General features: G+C 49.8%; 2 protein-coding genes and 1 long non-coding RNA gene across 3 annotated transcripts in view; 2 read left to right on the top strand and 1 right to left on the bottom strand.

Moving 5' to 3' along the window:
* Positions 1–2,128: 2,128 nt before the first annotated feature.
* On the bottom strand, positions 2,129–6,348 carry mul1 (mitochondrial E3 ubiquitin protein ligase 1). Its single transcript, XM_086213003.1, has 5 exons — positions 6,240–6,348; positions 5,137–5,293; positions 4,936–5,023; positions 4,485–4,605; positions 2,129–3,798 (listed from the first exon to the last, which is right to left on the bottom strand). Exons 2-5 carry the CDS (start codon positions 5,254–5,256, stop codon positions 3,069–3,071), a joined length of 1,059 nt encoding a protein of 352 aa, XP_086069129.1. The 5' UTR covers positions 5,257–5,293; positions 6,240–6,348; the 3' UTR covers positions 2,129–3,068.
* LOC147255342 (uncharacterized) overlaps positions 5,878–23,792 on the top strand; it is a 48,127-nt gene continuing 30,212 nt past the window's right edge. The window contains exon 1 of the long non-coding RNA XR_015117794.1: positions 5,878–6,448. This is a non-coding gene — a long non-coding RNA (uncharacterized LOC147255342). The remainder of the gene's footprint in view (positions 6,449–23,792) is intronic.
* On the top strand, positions 16,085–18,282 carry fam43b (family with sequence similarity 43 member B). The gene has a single exon (XM_086212512.1). It carries the CDS (start codon positions 16,171–16,173, stop codon positions 17,158–17,160), a length of 990 nt encoding a protein of 329 aa, XP_086068638.1. The 5' UTR covers positions 16,085–16,170; the 3' UTR covers positions 17,161–18,282.

Below are 23,792 nucleotides of genomic sequence, written 5' to 3'. Positions count from 1 at the left end.
GAGCGCTGACCAGTGGTTATTTAGTTCTACATCAGAGGTTCCTCATGGAAAACAAACGTTCTATTCTGAGTCAGTTTGTGCTCCTCGCTTGACGCGTGCGTGTACTTGCTGTAACCGTGTTTGTCCAGCAGGTGAAGGACCTGCTGTGTTACTCCGCGCAGCTCAGCAGGTGACACGGTGTCAAGGTGACATGAGCTACATTAGTCTTCGTATCCCGCCGCAACACAAGACGCCTCATTAACAACCACACAGCTGCGGTGAGGCTCCTCCACACCTCAGGCCTCAGTTACACCGCCCGCCCTGATACGAGGCAGCACGCACAGCAGGAAAGAGGGATTCTAGGAGGGAGAGTGACGGAGGCGCAGGAACCAGCTGGCGGTGCTCAAGACTGATGGCTCATTACGGCGGCGCTCAGACGCTCCGTCGCACCACAGATCAAACAGTAACTGATTTCAAGAGAAGACACAACCAAAGACGCGCAGGGAAGTTTCTCCCCACCGTAGCTTCCTTAGTTATGACATCTGATCCGTTTCCTCAGGCCCCCCTAAACCCTCCCACTCTCCTGAGTGACGTCACAGAAACGACCGACTGGTCTCCCGCTAACAGCTTCTTTGTCCTCCAATGAGAACCTGTGGACACGACGTCTCCACCTGACAGCTCGCGGTTGTTATATTCCCATTAATAGTACTTGTGTTGTATGTGTGCTACTTATAGTCGTGTGTGATACACAACCCTAAGAGTTTAATTAGTTCCCACAGGCTGAAAAACATCCGCCATGACACTTGAGCCCTCATCGTCTCCTCAGCGTGTTTCTACATTTCAGCCGTCGAGGCTCTTCTGCTGCTGCCTCATCTAATCTGGGCCACTACATCATGGCGCTTAACGGGCGCCAGCGAGCACGTGGCGCTACCGTGAGTGATTGCGGTGTCTCTCTGAAAGCCAGCCTGGAGGTCGTTGCGGGCTGTAATAAATGCAGCCTGTCCACCTCTCAGAGGTGTTTTATCTCCACTACCATGGTTCTGTTGCTGTGGTCTTCAACTACGTCTCTTATTGATTCAACGTGAAGCCTCGGCGCAGCAGCGCCCTGACACAAGTCAACGTCTCTGAGTGGAGCTCTCACCGCAGGTTCACGCAGCACTCACCCAGGTAAATCCCAGGTGAAGAGACTTAGCGGGCCCAGCTAGCTACTTCCACTTAGCATTGATAGGGAGGGTGCTACACTCTTAGCCAGGAGCCGGTAGCTGTGGTTAACAACAGCTGCACGCGCCCACAAACCTGGGGAAGCAGGAGCTGCTCCACACGACCACAGAACAACAGAAAAACAAGCACCAGAAGAAGCAGCGCATCCTCAGGTGGATGCTCCGGGTCAGGGAGTGCGACGGTGTGTGGACGCTCCGAGTTCCCGACTATCAGAGCAGATTAGGATGTAATTCTGCCTGCTCTTCATGGCCAAGTCTGGTTGGAGAGGCTGGCGTGTAGCCGGGGTCACCGGGGTCAGTTCACTGGGACTGCACAGTGGTTGTGTGTCAGAGGCCCTCAGGCTGGCCAGCGGCCTCCTGCCTCTCCCGCAAGCCTTTGTCAGCCATTGAAATTCAGACTCTTCAGTGGGGAATAATGGAGGATGCGGTTGATGCGTCGCTCCTGTCAGCGGTCGCGTGGCTGCTGAGAGCTCTGCGGGAGCACGCCAGGGTTTCCATGGCGTCGCATCAGCACTGCTGCCGCTTTCAATGTGTGCAGCACAAAGAGGGAGCTGCTGGTTACCGTGAGACGGCGGCGGCGGCGGCTGCTAACCAGCGTCCTCTCAAGTGGCGCTGCTGCTGGATTCATAACTGTGAGGCTCATATTTGGCATCCAAGCCCTGACAGCTGACCTTCCTCACAAAAACCCTTAAAGAAGATCACATGATGGGAATTTGTAACTGGACGAAGAGCAGAGTTGCTGGGGCGCCCCTGGTTCCTCTGACCGGGTATTAAAGCGATACTTCACCCAAAACTTGTAATTGGCCTCTCAAGTACTAAATTATACATCTAAACCTGCCAAAGTCACTTCAAACATCACACCTGAATACCAGAGGTGAGTACCGGTGAGGAGGGACTCATGCGCCAGAGACTCCAGTTATTCAGGCTCGTCAGGATCTGAAAACGTTTAATTGGTTGATGTTTGATCACGACCACACTTACATTCATGTGTTTATATGACGCAACACAACTCAGCACACAGCAGGACAGAAGTAACACGCTTGACTTTCACCAACTCCGTCCTCTCGTGTCGTCCCAGGCAGACGACACAAAGGACAGGAAGTCGTCGCCATTATCAGCTGATGGGAACATTGATGCGGGGGGGGGGGGGGTGCTTCCATCTTTTTATAACAACAAACAACAAACCTTAACACAGACGATAACGTACGAGTTGACAGATTCTTCTTCTGACAGTTCCTCCGGCTCCTTTTTGGAAATTCCTTCTCTTTGGTATAAACGTTCCTTCCTTCAATAAGGATGACGAGAGCGGGGGGCGGGCAGGTGTTCTCTCACTACCTGAACTACAACCAGGAAAATGACAACATTTTTAAGTGCTGATTTGGCAAATTTAAGTAAAAAAACTAGAGCGAGATAGAGAGAGAGAGCGAGAGAGAGAGAGAGATGACTTTGACTGAGATCCTCAGTGTGAAAACACCAGTATTCACTCTCAAGACAAAAGAAGAGATTTACTTTCACTTTCTGATTAGAATTCTGGTGATGGATGATTGGACTGATAGGAACCCAGCTGATGTTCTACATTTGAATCATGAGGAGGAACATGAATTCTTTGACGGGTCTTCCTGTTCTAGAGGGCGGCGGCGGCGGCGCTGCTTCCGTGCCTGCAGATCCTCGTGTGCTGATCACAGCAGTTACGTCTCCCTGTCCAGTTGTGGTGACTGACTCTACAATGATAATGGAGGAACGTTGAGTGACTCACTCAGGTTCACCGACCGGCAACTCCTGTGGTCACAATGTCTTGATTTGACAGTAGAGAGACAAACATTTTCCTCCATGTTTCCAGATTTAGTGATCACGTCCCTTCTGGTCACCTTAGCTGTTGTAGAGCGGCACCACCCTGTCTATATCCGCCCTGCAGATGGGGCATTTCTTGGGCTCGGGCAGGGCGTCGTAGCACGGCGTGCAGGCACACACGTGACCGCACTCCAGGAAGACGCAGGAGCGCTCGTGGCTCAGACACACAGTACAGCTGCTGGGCGACACGCTGCTCTCCTCTAGGTTGAGCTCACGCATGCGTTTCTTCTGCTGCTCCTTGAACTCCTCCAGGATGCTCCTCTCCCTCTTCCTCCGTCTGCGGTGAACGTACTGCTTCCACAGGATGAAGAGGAGGGCAGAGCAGGCGGCGACGCCAAAGACCAGGGTGAGGACCCTCCACAGTCTGACGCTGTTCCCTTGCTTCCTCAGGAGAGCGTCGTAGTCCAGCCGCGTGAGGAAGTAACAGAAGCCCTGTTTGGGAGGCTGCAGCTTGATCAGGTTGTTGTCCAGGACCAGCTCTCCCACACCTGTCACGCTGTCTCCCACCCGCAGCATCTCCTCCGTTTCGTGGATGCCCTTTGGTCGTTCGCCACTGATGAAGTGGCCAATAACGCTGGACAGCGACTGGACTGTGGGGTGGAAGTTCTCGTAGGTGGTCTCCAGGTCCAACTCTGCCGCGTCTAGAGGGCGCATGACTCGTACTGTGGCAGCCATGTCTTCATCATGAGACCCGAGGGCGAAGGGAACGGTGTTGGTGCGCTGGTGGATGACTTTCTCTGTGTTGTTCCTGTACAAATACATCGCAGTTGCTTTCAACTCTCACACCAGCTCAAAGTCTTTGTCCTGCCTGTGTGAGGAACTTTTTGGGGATATAAGTTTTAGTCCATCATCCTCAGAGCCAGACAAGCTGTGCTGCATTCAGGAGCTCAACTGCCGACTAGTTAGCCTAGCAAAATGAATGGTCGTGGATGGGTATGTTAGCATAGCACCATCTTGTCTTGTCAGCTTCCAAAACCTGCATCTGTGTTCAGGTTCAGGATGTTGGCGTGTCGAGCAGTAGTCCTCCTCTTCCTCTCAAACAAGTCGGCCATGTTTAGAAGCAGCAGCCACTCTTCTAGTCACGGAAGTTTTGAGGTGCTGTGTCAGATCACTGCGCCCATCAGCAAGGAGGTTCTGGACTGTGGTATCTCACAATTCGAAGTTGTTCTTTCACAGAAATGTTATAAACAACTGTATTGTTGTATTAAAGCAGGAAAAGGGCATTTTGGTGAAAACAGAGCCATGCTAACACTTCCCAACCACCATTATTCATTGTGCTAAGCTAACTAGTGTGGGTCTCAGCTCTCTAGCTTCTAGTCTGGCACAGGGACGATGTTTGGTTGGTATGGTTCCTCATAAATCCCAAATACATTTTTATCAGCTTCTTCATGAAACTTTGGGGGTTCTAAGGATTTCCGCTCCTGGGTGACTCACCAGAGATGAGTGGTTCGGTTCCACACCATCTTCTCCTCCTTCAGGGTCAATCTTTCAATGACGCCATTACAATTATCGATGAACTGGCTGTTGAGCGTTTCCTTCACAGACCGCACGACGCCTGCAACAGACACAACATGCTGAGGTTAACAGGAGACCATCCAGTCACACGCAAATTTTATAGAATCAGTTCATACTGATGAGGGGTACTGCTCTTCAACAACCAGTGAAACATCGAAAAACGATACTTTTTGTTACAAACTGAAGGCACTACAGTGATTGTGAGGAGATCAGACGGCACCGACGTGTCTTCGTCTAACCAGGCTCAGATAATAACGTCTCCCTGTTAGTGATCCTCCTTTCCTGATCCTGGTGCTGAGAAGTCTGACTGTGCGAGTTTCAGTAGTCAGAGAACCTGGTGGCAAGAACACGTCTCCTCCCGGCCACCCACCTTCGATAGCGGCATACGGGACACACCTTCCCGGAGTTTCAGACAGGATGTTCTTCAAATCCTGGTCGATGGAGAGTTTCTTGGCTTCCTGTGGAAATTTAAGATCCCAAACTACAACATTACTGTCAAGTCACACAGAGAATAGACTCTGAATTCTGACATTCACGTGACAGACAGCGGGGACACTGGAGCGAGGCTGACCTTTAACCTGGCAACAGTTGTAGCTTTGCTCCTGTAAATGGAATAGAAGACGGCTGTGAGGGCAGAGCTGGTGGCCAGGACCACCATCTGGAGGGTGGAGGGTTTCCCGCTGGAGTCCATCCTGCGATCGGCAGCATCCGGGTCTGTCAGGACACGGCTGAAGAACACGGATTTGAAAATTTAGCTCTAAAGAGATCGTGTTTATGGCCTCACATAAAATACTGAATGACTCCAAATACTTTCTACCAACGTTTACATAACCCAACCAGCAACGGAACCAGAACCAGCACCAGCACGGCCCTGCTGCACTAGCATTCCAGCACAGTGAATTAGGATTTTATGGTCTTTGGATTTATGACTTCATAGCCCTTCCTATCATAAGATTGAACTTTATTAGTCCCATTAGATGGGAAAAACCCAGGTGTAAAAGGCAGCAAAGAGACAGCAGAAACAGAGCACCGGAACGTACGAAACGATGCGTGCTGGAGAGTTAAAGTGCAGCATGAAGACCAGGAGCTGCACAAAAATACACAACAACAACGAGGGAAGAGAAGGAGCTCACACCCAGGAGACAGACAAACGCTGTGTATTAATGCATGCAGATTCTGAGACTGCATGTCGCTCTACAGGTTTAACTATACAAAAATACACACACACACACACACACATATAAATGTATATGTATGTGTGTGTGTGTTGTTACTAAATTAAACTGACTGTAAACAGACGGAGCGAAGCAAACTGAAACGAGCGGAGCCCAGGAGCAGAGCTCGGCCGGGAGGTGAGGGCTGCCCTCCCCTCACCACTGGGTCCGGCCGGTGAATGATATGATAGGATACGACATGACAGATATGAAGACCTGACTTCAGTTAAATAATATTCATAGTTCAAGTTAAAGTTCGCCCCCCTCATGTGGTTTGAAACGTCGCTGTGAAACTAGCTAGCTAGCTTTCTTCCTCCATTGGGTTTGCTAGCATACACGCTAGCTAGCTAACTTAGCAGTTTGCTAGCAAGGCTTCTCTCGCTTCCTACAGCAGCGAGCGAGCAGCTACGGAGGCAACGCGGCGGAATCACGTCGTGAGTAAGTAGGAGCCTGTTCAAACCTCTGCCAGAATACATCCAACCGGTGTCCACAAGCGTCCCTCCGTCCAGACTGAACAACCGCTGCGTCCCGGAACACACCGGGAGAGAACCGCCTGTAATGTCGCCTCTCTACCAGCAGATGTCGGCGTACAATCACTTATCTGGAGAAGGGTTTGTGCTGCAGAAGAAGAGAGACTTCCCACCAGCATCGGCTCACTCACCTGGCCAGGTGAGTCCTTTCACGCGTCACACCACTGAACAGAAAAATCACGCTATGATGGTTGAGCTCCAGTGAGCATCTTCAGCTCTGTCTCTGTCTCTCTCTCTCTCTATCGTTTCAGTGTGTGTGTGTGTGTGTGTGAGAGAGAGAGAGAGAGGAGGAAGTCTTGTCAGCGGTGGGCAGATGTGTGGTACACAGAGCCTGGTGTAAAACATGAGGACCGTTATTTCTTCTCATTGTTTCGTGACAATGACGATCACTGCTTGTTACAAGGCTGTAACAGTCAAAAGTGTGTTCTTGCCACAAAAATCAAAGTGTGGTGGACTACTGATCTTACATCTGGATTAAGGAGACCTGGATGATGCCAGATGACCTGGAGAGTTCGTAAACCAATGTTTGTTTGGACGCTGAAGCGGCTGTTAGCCATCGTTCTTCATTAGCCTCAAGCTAAACATATGTGGCTGGATCTTCCTGCTTGCCGGGTTAGGAAGAAGAGATGCAGCAGAGGATAAATTGAGATCGTACGTCTCCTATCAGGGAGAAGGCCAACCTGACTCCACTCGACTTGGGACCAGAGTGAACTTGTCTGCTGTGTCACTCACAAATCCATCTGGGGCCTCTGCAGAGGACATGAGTGTGGTGCTGGGACCTGCAGAGGGGAGAGGGGCCCCCGTAGACCAGCTGGAGGTCACAGGGACCTCCATGCCTGCTAGTGGTTCAACCCAGGCTGCATACCAACGATGGTTCTGTCATTGGTATTACTGACTGTAACCAGAACTATGACCTCAGGCTCACGTTGGTCCCATTATAGCGTACACACACACACTCACACACACACACACACACACACAGGGGTAAGAATCCAGGATGGAGGAGGAGGAGGAGTCATTAGATTTAAACTCTGAACTCAGAGAAGAGCAAAGTTCCTCTGCATACCTCGGTTCTCCTCTCGGTTGGTGCTTCTTGGCACGTTCTCATGTGGAGAACATCTTTCTTCAGGCCTGCCGAGTCTGTCGGGCAAACTGTTTTGCATGAAAATGATCTTTTGTCGAACAATTCATGCACCACCGGAGCTGTCTGGTCTCTCCCTGATGATGGCAGCTCCATGCAGCACAAACACTTCCCCTGGATGGGTGGCTTGTAGCTCTCCAGTTATCAGACGCGCCTCCGCACCGTCCACTGAAACACCATCCTGGACTGCACGGGGTCGTTTGCAGCTGATCTTAAGAGTTTGTGGGTTACTGATCATCCAGCTGGATTAAGAAAACCTGGATGATCCCAGACTGACCTGGAGGGTTTCTAAAAGGAGGTTTTGGGACAGTTTAGCTGTTGTTAGCTGTCAGCCTCCATGAGCTTCAAGCTAAATGTACGTGACTGCTGCTCGTTCTGCATTCTGGAGTTAAAAAGGAGTGTAGGAGGGACAGAAGTTATTCATGAGTTCATGGCTCTGTGTGTGAGGACTTGGAAAGTGGGGCTGCACGATTCTGGGAAGAAACTCTTGGAGCAGTTATTCTTGACTCATGTTGGGACGTTAGAGGGAGTCTTAATTTTTACTCCATTCTTCTTATTTCATTGAAAAGGCCTTTTAATTATAATGACGTCATTTTTGTGGAGATCTGTATCAGACAGATGTTTTTATACAGGAGATGTCTGCAACACCACAGTATTTGATCTGACCTGGCATTTGGACTCAGAATTAACTTTTAATGAAAGTGAAAATTCTGATTCAGTTTGATTGATTTTTCAGCCCTTATTTAGAAAAAGGAAAATACAGTTTATGGGTGAAGTATGACTTTAAAAAAGAGAGCCGATCAAGATGTCCATAGACTGTGAGTGCAAATGTAAAGAAACTGTATTCCCTCCATCCCTCATCCATCCATCCATCCCTCCATCCATCCCTCCATCATCCCTCCATGTTCCCCCTCTCCTCCTGTTCAGGGTGGTGGGGGTGGAGCCTATCCCAGCAGCCTTCCCCCTGGACAGGTCACCAGTCCATGGCAGGGCCAACACATAGAGACAGACAACCATTGGCTCTCCCAGCCACGCCTACGGTCAATTTAGAGTCTGGATTAACCTGGTCCCTCTTGATGTCTTTGGACTGTGGAGGAAGCTGGAGTACCAGAGAGAACCCAGCAGGAACAGGGAGAACATGGAGACTCACCCAGAAAGACCCCGTGCTGCAGCCGGGGCTCCACCCACAACCTTCTTGATGGGGGCCACGGTGAGGACCACTGCTCCACTGCGCCGCCACTGTTCTTAATCATGAAGTGCATTCAATGTGTTTATCCACAAATGAGCTGAAAAAGCAAATCAATAGATGATTCATATCCGATCAGCCAATCCAGATCAATCATGTTGGACGAGGAGCTGCCAGGCCGGCCCGTGAGTGGCGAGCCTACCAGCTAACAGAAAAAGGTGCAACCTCGTTTTCAACCCCAGCAGAAGAAGGGACATTTGTTGGGCGTCAGCCTTCGTGGGCAGCGTCTACCTTGCTGCTCTGAGTTCCCTCTGCCCAGGTGAACCCTCCGCTGTCTCGCTAATGTCTGTCACACAATGACTTCCTTCCAGACGCCGCCTCACGCACGTTCACGAGGAGTTCACACAGACATAAACAGTGGCGGCAGACGGAGGCAGCAGCGTTATGGGAGGAGAATTTCAATCCAAGCATCAAGACATGATGTGGCAATGTGGAAGCTGATGACAGCTGGAATTTTCTGCGACCGGTAGCCACGAGCTGGGCAACATCCCGCGGCGGTCGCATGGAACGCTCAGACATTAAAATCACAAACCTTTTAAAATGCCATTCATTGACAGCAAAGGATTGTTTGCAGCCATTTGTCCTTTTTTTTTCTTTTCAAATGTCACCGTGGATCATGTAAATGATTCTGAGTGGAATAATTTGGCAGTAATTTCCCCCTCCGAGCCTTTTACTTTGAGCTCGTGTGCTCTTCTGACTAGCTGAGCATCTGGGAGGCTTTTGAACTTCTTTCAGCCTTTTACAGTTTCAAGAGTTCAATGTCAAGGATGCGTCCTGGGCATTTGGTGAAAAACTGAAAAGGCAGAAAGAAATCAAGTCTGTACAAGAGGAGGATGTTCTTTCTCTCTTCTCATATGATAGAACTGCTTCCAGCGATATCCTCGGCATAGAAGCTGACCAACAGTTCCTCAGACTGATACGACAGAGCACTGAAACGATACTTCACCCACAAATTGTATTTCGCCTCTCACGTTCTCTCAAAGATGTTTTTCCCTCCTGCATTGCTTCTCTGTAACTCACTGGAAACCCACCAGGTGTCTGCCGGGGGCCTCCTCGCGCTGTGGTTTGTCCCTAAATGAAGCTGACCACACGGCACACAGCGCCGTCCGCCAACCGCCCGGTGCCATACAGTGGTTGACTTGCACAAAGCTGATCGAAACACACGGAATGGAGTCTTCTACGGTAGCAGGACTGCTGGCCTCATGCACAGATAGAGAACAGGCCATTTAATCAGCTACGTACGTTTCACTTGGCTGATGGAGATCCTTCAGCTCGGAGGTTGAGCCAATGAGAAACACAGTCTTCATTCAGGTAACCACACCTGATGTTCACCACCAAAACCACCAGAAACTTGGTTTGTCTCTGCCTCACCAGACAGGTTTGGGAGAGTGGCATTAGTATTTTCACCAACGCCGAGGGAATACAAATCAGCACCAATCTCAAACGTTGAACAGAGTTTTCCCTCCAGGAGTTTGTAATCCAGATCCTGAAGCGGTGCATCATTCCATCTAACCTGCACTAATCTGCTCTCATTTCTAGCTTCTCATGGCTAATTGGCTTATTTTATCTTTGACCTTACATGCACACTCATAAGTCATTTACCGGAGCCGCGTCTCAGCCCACAGCAAATGAGCGGGAGTTGACCTGAGGGTCTCCTGAGGCTGCATCCTGCTCCTCATTAAGGGAGGGAACGTTCTCCTCTTCACATCAGCCGCCTTTTGTATTCAGCCCAGCCTTTGAGGCTTATAAGTCCTTCTTTAGTGCGCTAAGAAACAAAGTCTTCCTCCTCAAACGTCTCACTCCTGCATCTCGGTGTGTGTTAGTGTTCGTGTGGGTGTGTTATCAAGAGCGGCGGCCAAGTGGAGGAAGAGCAAAGTGGAGCTTTCTGTCATTTCTGGTTCTTTACTGCCTCGCCGGCGTCCCCATGTAGAGCCATCAATCAGCCATCTGGGCGCCGGGGCCCTCTCTGCCAGGGCCCCTCTCATTGATGACACCACACTGGGCAAGAGCAGCGTGATGGAGAGAGAACCCAATTCAATTAGGCTGTTCTGGCTTGAGAGGAATACGTACGCGGTCCTCATAAAGAGACGTTCTCTGAGCAGAGAGGAGAATCTGGGAGGTGAGAGTTGATGCCAGATGAAAGTGGCTGCTCTCTGCCTGCTGCAGCTTCTTCTTCCTGGATGCGAACGTTCCAGCTAATGAGGTCACATCATCCAGTTTGGTAACGGACCGATTGCGTCATCACGGTTAAATATGCACTGTGGCTGCCAGGTCAACGGCCCGGTTCTTTTGGGTTGCATTCAGTGAGCATGCTCGGTACTGCATAGACCTGGATTCAGCGCCCCGGCGGGGTGACCTCCGCCACAGTAACCTGCCGCGCTCAGAAGTCTGTCCACAGCGGAATATCTGAGTAACCGATGCAGACATCACACGTCAGTTTTAGGGCACCGTTTGGTTTCTTTTAGATGCAGGATTCATAAAGGAGAGGCATAAAATTGATTGTTTTATTTGAATTATGAACCTTTGCTTCGATTAAAACCTCAAATGCCGCATAATAAAAATAAAACACCATATGAAATTACCCTTCTCTGCAAACTACTAATTAGTCCCCTGATAAGTTCTTTACAAGTAAATTAAACAATCAGTTGCTGCGCTAACAATCAAAAAGAGACAGACTTACTGTTGCAGGCGAGCCTGGAAGTTAGCATTGCATGGCTCCATTTGATGCTGAGCGACTGCTGAAAACAAACAAGCATGGGTGACTCCGATAAATCCTGACTTTCCCTCCGAGTGACGTCGACGTGTGGTTTTGAATCTCAACTTTCAACGATTGATGACTCAAAGTCAGGTCAGCTGCGTAGGTCCGTGGTCCCTCACTGTGACGGTTCCACGACCTCTCCAGTCTGCGTCACTGTGAACTTAACTTTTGAAAGTCTTCAAGCGTTTGTTCTGGTTACTGTTTGTCTTTCATGATAAGTAGAAAATGTAAGCGTATGGTTGCATGCTAACATGGTAAATAAACCCGCTAACGTGCCTTTGGCATTGAACACCTGTGATTAAAATGAGTGAATAAACACAAGACACAGGGAACGTCTGGTGTCACGTCCACCGTCACCCCAGGCAGATGATTTAGAGAGCGCCACACGTCTGTGTGCAGACTGATTTGATGCTGCTTTCATCATAGACACACGCCCAAACAAACAAACCAGTAAATTTCAACCGCACAGATAAAGAGACTGGACCAGGAACTCACTGAACAACCCTCTTACACAAAGCAGGAACAACGCACACGTCCACCTCTCCACAGACCAAAGAAAGACTCAAGAGTTGTTGGGTTCAACACGTTTTAAGGGTTTCATCTTGTGTGGTTGGAGGTGAGCTGCCTCCTGTCCCAGAGGTGATTCAAGGGCCCGTCGCTGTTTCAATCACTGTCATTACAGGCTCATGGAGGCGCCACCTCATCAGACCACGTTGTGCTCCCTTCACTGACTCAGGATCAGAGTCTGTAACTCACTTCAGAGGGCTTGTAGCCACGGATGTATTTAGAGACCTGGGTGCACTGTGAAGCCATGTAGTGGCCAAACTGGCTAATTAGCATCCGTCACGCGACACAATCTGGCACAAAGACACTTCCACTTCGACTGTAAAGGAACATCTGTGACTCGGTGGATGTTTAAGGTTCGCCAGCCGCCAAGTTCTCATCGTAACGACTCAAATATGACCTGCGTTCACCCGATAAAATCGAATGGATACAAAGAAGACGTGAGGATGCAGCTCAGATACACAAGTTCCATGGCAAACGCAGGGCGATGGACAGGTGGTTTTACCAACCAGACTCTGTTTTACTGAAGGAGCTCCATTTCTGTCCAGATGGAAAGGCACTTGCCAGCTAGCAAGCTAACGGGCACCCTGCTAGTGATAATTTTGAGTGTCCTTGACTGTCCAGTCGTTGAATGCACGCATGAAACACTCGAGAGACACGACCAGGACCTGGAAGGCATGCTAGCCTGTTTGCTTTTGCTAGCTCAGCGTTCAGTCTCTGTTTTATCAGAACATCTGAAACCTGGGAATGTCTGAACCTCAGGTTGAGCCACATTCATTCTCAGAGCCGCCGTAGGTTGAAACGAGGCTTTAAACGTCCCTGTTAGTAACGCGTCGGTTCACGGCTGCTGCCCAGAACGTTCCAAAACAGGTAAAGCCTCTTCCAGCTTTTACAAACTATCCTTCATGTGGCTCCAGCCTTGCAGTGAGCGTCCTGAGCCTCCACACGCAGCTCAAACTGAAGTGAGGACATCAGGAGAGTTTCAGGGAAGAATTGCAAAACAGTTCTACTCTCAGATTTGCTCTCTCATTTTAATCATTAGAATAAATCACATCTACATATGAGATGGAGCCTCAAAAGACGTTCAGTTTATTATTCTGTTCACACTCCTCTCTCGCTCTCTCTCTCTCACACACAGAGGAAAATAGACATTTTCCAGTGTTGCCACAGTAACTTCCATTTCAGTGGAGTCAATATCTCAGCAGAGAACTCCATCCACTCCATGACAGTCCAGTGTGCGTCCACAGCCTCAGCCGCTCCGATGACACTTGGATTTAGTGGAACGAAACTCTCCAGTGAAAGACCCTTGTTAGAATGACACAACGGAGAGATACAGGAAGCTGCTCTGCTGTGTTCCTCCTGACAGGGAACGTTCAGAATGTTCCTCACTGGTGTCCTCGTCATCTGGAAAAACCCACTTTTATCAGCAGAGCACTGATTTTGCTTCTCATGTTTGGTCCTCAGGCAGTCAGAGGTTCAGGTCTGGCGAGACCATGGTTCTGATTAAATATGAACTCAGCAGCACTGTGGCTCTGCACTGATCAAGCCTTGAGCTACATGCTAAAATGTTTAGCATGAATGGACTTTGCCAATGTCTCCATCTTGTGTATTAGCATGCTAGCTCAGTACAGCTGAGCACGGTGGGATGAGGTCATGCATCTGAGCACTGGACTGTTCTAGTATGGTGGTTGCAGCTGGCAACAGGAGCGTTGGTCCTTGCTCGCTGGTCCGGCTGCTTCAGCCTGGGCCGACGCGCTGGTCCACTCAGTCGCTTTACCAACGCGCCGCTGTGGTCACGTCTCATCCGCTTGCTGGTCGTCTCTGTCACAGGCGTAAGAGTCTTGATTTAAATAAAGCTGAACTATCAGTGATGGAGCTGAATGTGACATGTAGCTCTGGACCCGGAGCCGTTCTGAGGCCGGCTGGTCCCTGTTGAGACGGATCTGTCTGACCACCTGTGGGAGGTAAGACAGGACACCAAGGCAGTTCCTTGAGTGGAAAAACCACGAGAAGGCACTCACATTTCCTTCAAACAGACGAACGCGATAACTAGAAGTCGGAGATTTGCCTCCATTTCAAAGGAGGGAGAATAATTGACTGTGCAGGATTATTTTTTAATGTACTGGAAGTCCTGATTCAGATGCATAATGCATGTCTCTGTGACTCTTGAACTGTTTAATAATGTCACTCAAATGGAAGCTTTGGAGCCGATCCCTCATCACTTTGATCATTCATATTTCAAGAGTTTATGTCTTTGATCGAAATTCTGCTGTTTGTGTCTCCAACAAACCTCCCCCAGCGTGGCAGTCGGCCTGCGAGCTGTTGGAGGGTAAAATGTTGGGCTCCTGCGCCTCCGCGGCCCACCGGTACTTCGGTCATTGAGCAGTTGACACCACGTTCTCACCAGTCCAGACCAGACCTGGACTCAGGCAAACTCAGGCCGCACATTTAATTAATCACAGACGCTCAAAATGACCTTCTGCTGTTTTCAAATCCCTGGAAGGAGCAGTCAAAAAATAGTGACGAGACAAAAATACTATTTCAGATTGATATCGTGGCGCTACGTCCTCACGTCTTCCTGCCTCACGTCGTCCCACCTCACGTTGTCCCGCCTCAGGTCTCACGTTGTCCCGCCTCAGGTCTCACGTTGTCCCACCTCACGTTGTCCCACCTCAGGTCTCACGTTGTCCTGCTTCAGGTCTCACATTGTCCCGTCTCACGTCGTCCCACCTCAGGTCTCACGTTGTCCCGTCTCACGTCCCGTCTCACGTCGTCCCGCTTCACATCTCACGTCGTCCCGCCTCACGTCTCACGCCGTCCCGCCTCACGTCTAATGCCGTCCCGTCTCACGTCGTCCCGCCTCACGTCTCACGTCTCACGCCTCACGTCGTCCCGCCTCACGTCGTCCCGCTTCACATCTCACGTCGTCCCGCCTCACGTCTCACGTCGTCCCGCCTCACGTCTCACGCCGTCCCGTACAGGCTCAGGAACACATTTCCATGAGATATGGATTCCCATGAAAATCACATCATTATCATTTTATGAGTTTTCAATCAAATTTAGAATAATGATGTACAATTATGATTTCTGGTAGACGAATTAATCAACTGACTGATTAATCAGGCTGATTATTGGCATTGTGAGAAAGCCTGAAGCCTTCGACCACTGATTAGAAACATAAACAATGTGAATTTATGTACTTCAGTGATTGATTTAAAGTCCATCTGAAACGCGCCAGGCCAGGATGAGCAGGTACATCAGAGCGCATGACGGAATGGAATCATTCACCAGTGTTGTTGCTCTTGTTTGCTTTTGTCAGTTCAGCAATTTTGCATCTCATTTTTACCATGAAATTGATGCTTTTTATCAAAGGCAAACAGAGCAAAACGGCGTGCTGTCGGCGTCACGTATCGGTCATCAGCTGACCTGCCGTCCAAATATCAGCCATTGATGAACACTCATTTAGAATCCCTCAATCACCGTAAGTCACAGTATCACTCGCAGTAGTCGTAGTCGTAGCACCCTCGACTCAAGGGTGACGTGTGAAGACGTTGGAGGTCAGAGGTTGCTGTGACCTCACACCTGTCCCATGATTATGAACACGCCACCTCAGGAATACCTGAACAGGTGCGTTTACACAGCATCAGATTAATGAGTAACAGGATTGTAACGAGACGATTCTCTGGACATCACCGTCACTTAGCAGTAGTTTATATTACATTCATTGGACTTTCCCAGCATGAACAAGTCATCACCCCCCCAGAGAGAGCGAGAGCGCCGGGGTGATGGATCCTCCTCCGCAGCGTTACAAGAAATAATAAATACAGTGATTCATCAGTGCGGAGCCGGCCGGATAAATATTATGGAGCCATTAGGAAGCAAAACAAGGAGGCAGGGAGGAGTTAGAGGGTCCCTGAACGCTGGGTGAAGCCTCCTGCACTGATCAGCGCTGCATGATGCAGACAGCAGAGGAGGAGGAGAGGGGGGAGGAGAGGGGGGAGGAGCGAGCGAGCGGCAAACAGACTGGCTGAGGCTCGCAGCTCTCAGTCTCTCCTCTGAGCTCCGTAAGGCAGCTTCTCTGTTTCCTCTCGTCCTCTCTGAGCCGAGCCGAGCCGTGGCTCCGGGGCTGATCGCTCCTACTCCTCCTGCGCCATGCTGCCCTGGAAAAGGAACAAGTTTGTTCTGGTGGAGGATGAAGCCAAGACTAAAGGCAAGAGCCTGGGGACGGGGCTGACCTACCACTCCATCCTCTCCTCTCTGCTGCGCTCCTGTCCCGACTTACTGCCCGACTGCCCCTTCGACTGGGTGGGCAGCATCTTTCACACCAAACGCCAAAAGGTGGAACTGAACAAGGAGGAGCCTGTTTACAACGTGCGCTACCTGGGGAGTGTGGTCACCATCACGGCCAAGGGAGACGGCTGCACCCAGGAGGCAGTGGCCAAAATCTGGGCGAGGAGCAACTACGGGGAGCAGAGTGTCAAGATGAGGTTAACAGTGGGACCGCAAGGCATCCGCATGAGCGCTGACAAGTCTGGCAAGAAGAAACCCGTCCATCTCTACTCCCTGAACAGAATCACCTACTGCACCCCTGACCCGTGCCGGCCCAAGATCCTGGCCTGGATCTACAGGCACCAGGTTAAGAACATGGCGGTGGTGCTTCGATGTCACGCCGTCCTGGTGAGCAAATCGGAGAAGGCCCAGGCCATCTCCCACAGCCTCTACCAGAACGCCACCTCCGCCTTCAGCGAGTTCAAACGGCTTAAGCGTCAGAGTGACTTCCGGCACTGCCAGCAGCAGCTGCTGGGGGAGGAAGCGGTGCCGCTGATGCCGCTGAGGAGGCTGCTGAACGGGCAGTGCCACTACAGACCGCCTGCCGACAACCCTGGCAGCGCCACCCGCCTCTGCTCCATCACAGAGGAAGAGGAGGAGGAGGAGGACAACAACGAAAAGAAGGGGGTGGCGGAGGAACCTCGGGATGTGGAGGAGCGCCAGGGGAAACAGATTCTAACCACAAACACAGACCCAACTCAGTTGTTGTCGGAGTTGGACCTCGGGGATATTGCCAGGCTGGAGCAGTGCCAGATCAACTTCATCAGTGACAGCAACAACAACACCTTCACCTTTATAACCTCTCTGGTGTGACTCGCACGCCGCCCACAGAACGCAGCACCACACACACACATTCCTGTCGCTGCCCTTCACCGGTGCCCCACTCAGGCTCCCTCCTTCCCCGTCCATGAAATGTTTACCAGAAACTTCTCCCACTGTAGCGGGCGAGAGCCAGACCGTCGTTCTGTGGGAGCGATCTCTGTTCCGGCCAGATGGCTCGGACGCTGGCATGCCAGATCGGCGGTAGCAGCTCGTGAAAGTGTACATGTTTACAAAGAGAGCTGGTGATGCGCAGACTAACCATAGCACAACGATGAGGGAGGACGGCGTGTCCCGGAGCTGGTCCAGGACCAGTCCTCTGTGTAGTATTTTTGTGAGTATAATTCACGCAGTGTTTGCCAGCAGGGACATTTTTAGGACTGACTTGTAGTATTTTTTTAAAGGAGGCTCTTTGGAAATTTGTGTAATTTTTCTAACGTGACAATCCTCGTCGAAGTAGTTCCCAGACGGAAGTTTGTTACTGTTTTCCTAACGACGATCACAGCTGACTAATGAGGAAGGCTCTAATCTAGGAAGCAAGCCATCCAGCCGCCGTGTTTATTGCTGCCATTTGTTCCCGTCCTTATCATTTATGCATGACATGTCAGCAGTAACCTTTCATGCTGAGCTTTTGTCTTTTTGCGGGTGTCATCTTTCATCCTCCGGCTTCTAAAATGAACACTGTGATAAATGTGCGACCAGCGACATGCACAACAGCGGCGTGTAATCCGTGAAAGGCGTTTTGCAGTGGGATGGTTTGCTTCAGTGACACAACAGCAGCGGTGTTGTAGCTCTGTGCTCCTCTTAGCCCAGTTTTGCTAATGCTATTTTTCCACTTCAGCCCTCGCAAAAACTCCAACGGACCCTCACGGTTTCACACCGAGTGTTTTGGATATGAATTGTCGCTGATTTGCTGTGGATCGTATCTGTGCTCCTCTGGAAAGATGCATTGTGATGATTATGAGATGAAGCTATTTGAATATTTATTTTCAAAAAAATATGATGAATAAAAACCCAACCTCACTTGAGCTTCCTTCTTGAGTCCTGGAGGGAGAAACTCTCCAGATGAATCCAGCAACTCTGAATTACTCCGGTGTGAACCTGCATGTTTCAGATGTGCTGATATGTAAAACACACACTTCAAAGACCAAGCACACGCGTGTACTGGCGTGATCATGTAGCGAGTGGTCTGGAGAGAATTCATTGATATTTTCTTTGTAGAGACCCCGATAGAGAACTCAATCCCTCCATTCTGTTCATTCTGAATATAATTTGCTCCTTCGATTTCGTTAACTTGTGGCAACTGACTTGAAAAAGAAGCGAATGACTAGCGAGAGGGATGATGTCTGTGCTGCAGCCTTGATGAATGCGTATTTTGTCTTCTTTACATAAAAAAAATCTCAATTGCCACCTCAAAAGATTCAAATAAAATAAAATACTTTTGTCAATGGCCCCACTTTCTAAATAAAAAAGGAGAGTAAAGGTTTCTATGGCCATTCCAAAAATAAAGAACTACAATCATTCTCTGTTGCAACTCAAAATACATGGATAATGAAATCAAATAAATCCGGGTCTGTCTTTGGCCTCTCTGGGGCTCCGTAGTTTCTGGAGCCTTGAGAGGAAATAAAAAGACCGACGACGTGAACATCCGGCCGCCGGTCGGGCCGAGGGAATGTTAATGTGGCTGGATAATTTCCTGCGGGCCTCGTGCGGCGTCCCGGCCCTTTACTCTGATGGGAGCAATTAATCAGCCGATTGAATTGTTGGGGAAACGAACATAAAGCAGCTGCCTGGGCAGCAGGACTGCTGTCAGGCCCTGACAGAACCGAGTGATCCAAAACGGTCGGGACGTGGACCGGCCGATCAAGCATACTCTCCTGCTAACACAGCTGTTTTCCAGATGACGAAGCTTTCCTCTCATTACTGGAATCACACAACATCAGCAGGCGACAACAAACGCGTCCGCCTCACCGTCCGTACCTGTGAGCGATAAGCTAGAACCGGCTGGTTGTTCTGGTACCAGGGAGCCGACCACAGAGGCTTCAGAGGCGACAGATCAAAGCAGCACGACCATCGAGGTCACTAAGTCCTCGGATCATTTCCTCCGTGGTCCGTCAGCGTGGACTGGGACTGGAGGGACGCGGGAGACGGGACGCGTTTACATGGCAGCGTCCGTGTTTGATGAGGGAGAGTGATCAGCGGCGGGTTGGAGCTCGCCAGCAGCACACATGTTCACCTCCACCTGGACGGAACGAGGCCGACGCCGTTTGTTTCTCTGTCACGTCTATGGTGACTTGCGCCAATCGTGAGGGAGGGTGTGGTCTCATCCGAGGGAGGCAGCCATCAGGTTTTGGAGCAGACGAGTCATGGACACGTGCTCTCATGCTCTGATGGCCTCTTCGTGGGTGGATCATCTCCACTCTGATCTGGTCAGAACCTCCTCCAGAACTTGGTGATGAGTCACTGCGGAGACTGAGTGGTTACCATGGCGAAGAGGCGGCCTTGTTTGATATCTAGACCATAGAACAAGAAGCTGCAGTAACTGGAGTCACATGATCCGATCTTTGATGAAAATGTCTACAAGGTGAGTTGAAGTAGTAGCGCCACCCGGTGGTTACAGGAAATAAGTGATGGAACAAACATCACATGACTCGGTGTTGTGGTCACCTGATCTACAGCTGCATCACAAACAGGAAGTGTGTGTTCTCTAGCGCCACCTCCTGGAGGTAGCATTACTCTGCTCCTTCAAGCAGAACCCAACCATTATCAGGTTCCACCTTTGTCTCTTTAGAACACAGACGAGTGGAAGTGGGAGCTCTCCGAGTGCTCGTTGGTCGGAGGTCGCCAAGCGTCGGGGTGATGTCACAGCCTGGGTCACACCTGAGCACTTAGCGATCTGTAGGCTTTGTTAGCCACGCCTCTACGTTCTCATCAACTAGACAAAGTTGTAGACCAGTTTGGAGCTTCATCAGTGATTCAGCAGCATCACTACGTTGTGGTGTAATTAATATATTAATGCTTGATGAAATTATTGATGTTAAAGCTTCTCATAAATTCACTTTTTTTGTCTGATGCAACATCAAAAGCCACTTGACTTGACAGCTCTCATTAAGAATTCTGCTTTTGAAGAGGAAGAGGTGCAGCTGTGTTGACGAGTCAGAGAATCAAATCTTCTCAAATGACTTTGGTTTGAAGAGCTGGGGCGAACTCTTCCGAGGGCTAGGGTTCTTTCTGCTGGATCCTTTGAGATCACTCGCTTTCTTTTCCTGACATAAACTCCCGGTGAGGAAGAGCAGGTGGATGACGAAGGGTTCCCGTGCCCTTGTTAAGAATCCACTTGCAGCAGCAAACACCACTGCAGGATTTGAATGCTAAGAGAAAGTCAAGTGTTTATGTTGCTGTGCTTCATCTCGTCCTGCATTTGAATCCTCGGCTGCCTCCACTCTCCCCTGGCCTGCATAGATAAACAGCGCCGTGCACAATGGAGTCACACTGTTTGCTCGCTGATGTTCCTGCAGCAGCTCATCGTGGCGACACGCTGCCTGTGTCATGTTAACACGGCGGGTGAGCAGACCAGCTTCTCTCAAACAGGACTCCTGTCGAGGAAGCAGAAAGGAGGGAGCAGATGGCAGCTGCAGGCTTCACGCTGGGCTCCATCCTCCACATGAACCGGAGCCCTCGTCCTCAGCTTCTCCTCTGTTGCCACGGGCGACTCTCACAGAACGGATGACGGAATGAGAGGCAGCACTCAGCGGCCGTCAGGTATCACATCTACAGCAGCGAGGCGACCTCCCAGACCCGGGAGGCTCCTTCTGCTTTCACACAGCTGCTCAAAGGCTCGCCTCCTCCCACAGAGAGAAGAGTGACAGCGCCACAGCGCCTTTGCTCCTCATCACCATGAAGAGGAGCAAAATGTTGCATCCCAGAGCAGCAGAGGCTTTCGCTCCAGGGACGATTGTATCTTTGCGTGAGTGTCAGGAGCTTGGTAGCAGGGGGACTCCTGCAGTTACAAGAATAAATAACTGTAATTAATGTAACGAGATCTGATCCATAAACGCTCCTGACCAACCAGCTGGCTGAGTCGGCTTCACCGCCAACCTCAAACTTTGTCTTTGTCTCCTGACATCAGCGACATGTCCAGTAATGGATACTAACTGGTACTAGCTGATACTAACTGGGACTAGCTGATACTAACTGGTACTAGCTGATACTAACTGGGACTAGCTGATACTAACTGGTACTAGCTGATACTAACTGGTATTAGCTGGTACTAACTGGTACTAGCTGATACTAACTGGTATTAGCTGGTACTAACTGGTACTAGCTAGGACTACTTGATACTAACTGGTATTACCTGGTACTACCTGATAGTCACTGGTACTAGCTGGAACTAGCTGGTCCTAACTGGTACTAGCTGATACTAGCAGGAACTAGCTGGTATTAGCTGGTACTAGCTGATACTAGCTGGTACTAACTGGTATTAGCTGATGCTAGCTGGTACTAGCTGATACTAGCTGGTACTAGCTGATACTAACTGGTACTAGCTGATACTAACTGGTACTAGCTGGTACTAACTGGGACTAGCTGATACTAACTGGTACTAGCTGATACTAACTGGTACTAGCTGATACTAACTGGGACTAGCTGATACTAACTGGTATTAGCTGGTACTAACTGGGACTAGCTGATACTAACTGGTACTAGCTGATACTAACTGGTACTAGCTGATACTAACTGGTACTAGCTGGTACTAACTGGGACTAGCTGATACTAACTGGTACTAGCTGATACTAACTGGTACTAGCTGATACTAACTGGGACTAGCTGATACTAACTGGTATTAGCTGGTACTAACTGGGACTAGCTGATACTAACTGGTACTAGCTGATACTAACTGGGACTAGCTGATACTAACTGGGACTAGCTGATACTAACTGGGACGAGCTGATACTAACTGGTACTAGCTGATACTAACTGGGACTAGCTGATACTAACTGGTACTAGCTGATACTAACTGGTATTAGCTGATACTAACTGGTACTAGCTGATACTAACTGGTATTAGCTGGTACTAACTGGTACTAGCTGATACTAACTGGTATTAGCTGGTACTAACTGGTACTAGCTAGGACTACTTGATACTAACTGGTATTACCTGGTACTACCTGATAGTCACTGGTACTAGCTGGAACTAGCTGGTCCTAACTGGTACTAGCTGATACTAGCTGGTACTAGCTGATACTAGCTGGTACTAGCTGATACTAACTGGTACTAGCTGATACTAACTGGTACTAGCTGGTACTAACTGGTATTAGCAGATACTAGCTGATACTAACTGGTACTAGCTGATACTAACTGGTACTAGCTGGTACTAGCTCGTCTCCCTGCCATTATAGCTACAGTCACAGGTTACACGATGCGTTCACTGCTCGATTGCGGATTCCGGTGATTAGCAGACGGCAGTGGCAGCAGCTGTGATGAGAACCAGGTCTGTTTTCGAGAGCAGGAACTGGAGTGTGAATCTGCGAGGCCTCGTCTCAAGTGTGTGTGTCGATGCTGCTGGCAGCACACCAACCTACTGCACACACACTCTTTCACGTTCTGTATTGCCTCCATTATGAGATGATGAGCCGTTAAGAAGGAGAACCGTTGAGCTACAAGTTCAACTGCTCAGACTATCAGAGCTAACAAGCTACATTCTCCTGCTTCCACGTATCTTATGTCCACCTCTCAGAAAAGAGTAGCACATCTCGCAGTTTGCAAATGAGATGCTCCGCCTCAGCTACGCTGCCGGAATACCAGCCAGGCGAGAGAGAGGCTCCAGGGGGGCCTTGGAGGATCGGCACTGGAGAGCTTTGATGTCCCCACGGAGCTGAAATGATGGAAGTTTATTCTCTATTTCGTTTGAGTGAAACTGTTCCTGTAGCACTTCCTGTCTGGACTTTTCAAGTTCTGCTGCTGTCACTTTGATTTCACGCCCCCCCTTCTGCTCGCCTGTCCCACCTGCACGTGTTCACTTGTGACTAGTTAGTGATTACTAGCTGGTTGTTCTCCTCTCATGTGCGGGATTATCGTCTCTCATGTTCCTCGCTTGTGTTCCTGGTCTTAGACTTTTGGACTTGATTTAGTGTTTCCTCCCATCGCCAAAGTTCTTGCCTCGCTGTTTAAGGTACTATTATTTAACAACATGTCCGTTGATGGACGTGTTGCCCGTGTAGAGCTGAACAGTGCAGTTCCAGAAGTCAGTATTCATAGAGGCGATGATGTCGTAACCATGTGGGGACGAGCGGGTCGATGGTTTCTGCTCCTGTAGCAGCCTCACATTCAAGGTATCAACTGTGTGTGTGTGTGTGTGTGTGTGTGTGTGTGTGTGTGTGTGTGTGTGTGTGTGTGTGTGTGTGATCGAGGTGTCTGATTGGTGAAGGACACTGTTACCGTGGAATCGTGACTGTCGGCCATTTTACGTTGTACCTGCTGCAGAGACATGATTTCACCTTCTGATGAGAAGAAGTGGCACCAGTTGGTCACAGAGCTTCGTGACTTTGAAACCTGAACTACTGATCTCACAGTGGCCGGTGGGATGTGTAGTTCTTACACCGTAAACCCTTTCGGGAGGTATGAAATCAA

The sequence above is a fragment of the Aulostomus chinensis genome, chromosome 9 (assembly GCF_037954235.1).
Source record: "Aulostomus chinensis isolate RoL2024-O1b breed Wild chromosome 9, RoL_Achi_v1.0, whole genome shotgun sequence".
NCBI classification, from domain to species: Eukaryota; Metazoa; Chordata; class Actinopteri; order Syngnathiformes; family Aulostomidae; genus Aulostomus; species Aulostomus chinensis.
Note: the sequence above shows the minus strand (reverse complement) of the source record. Positions and strands in the feature narration are given on the sequence as shown.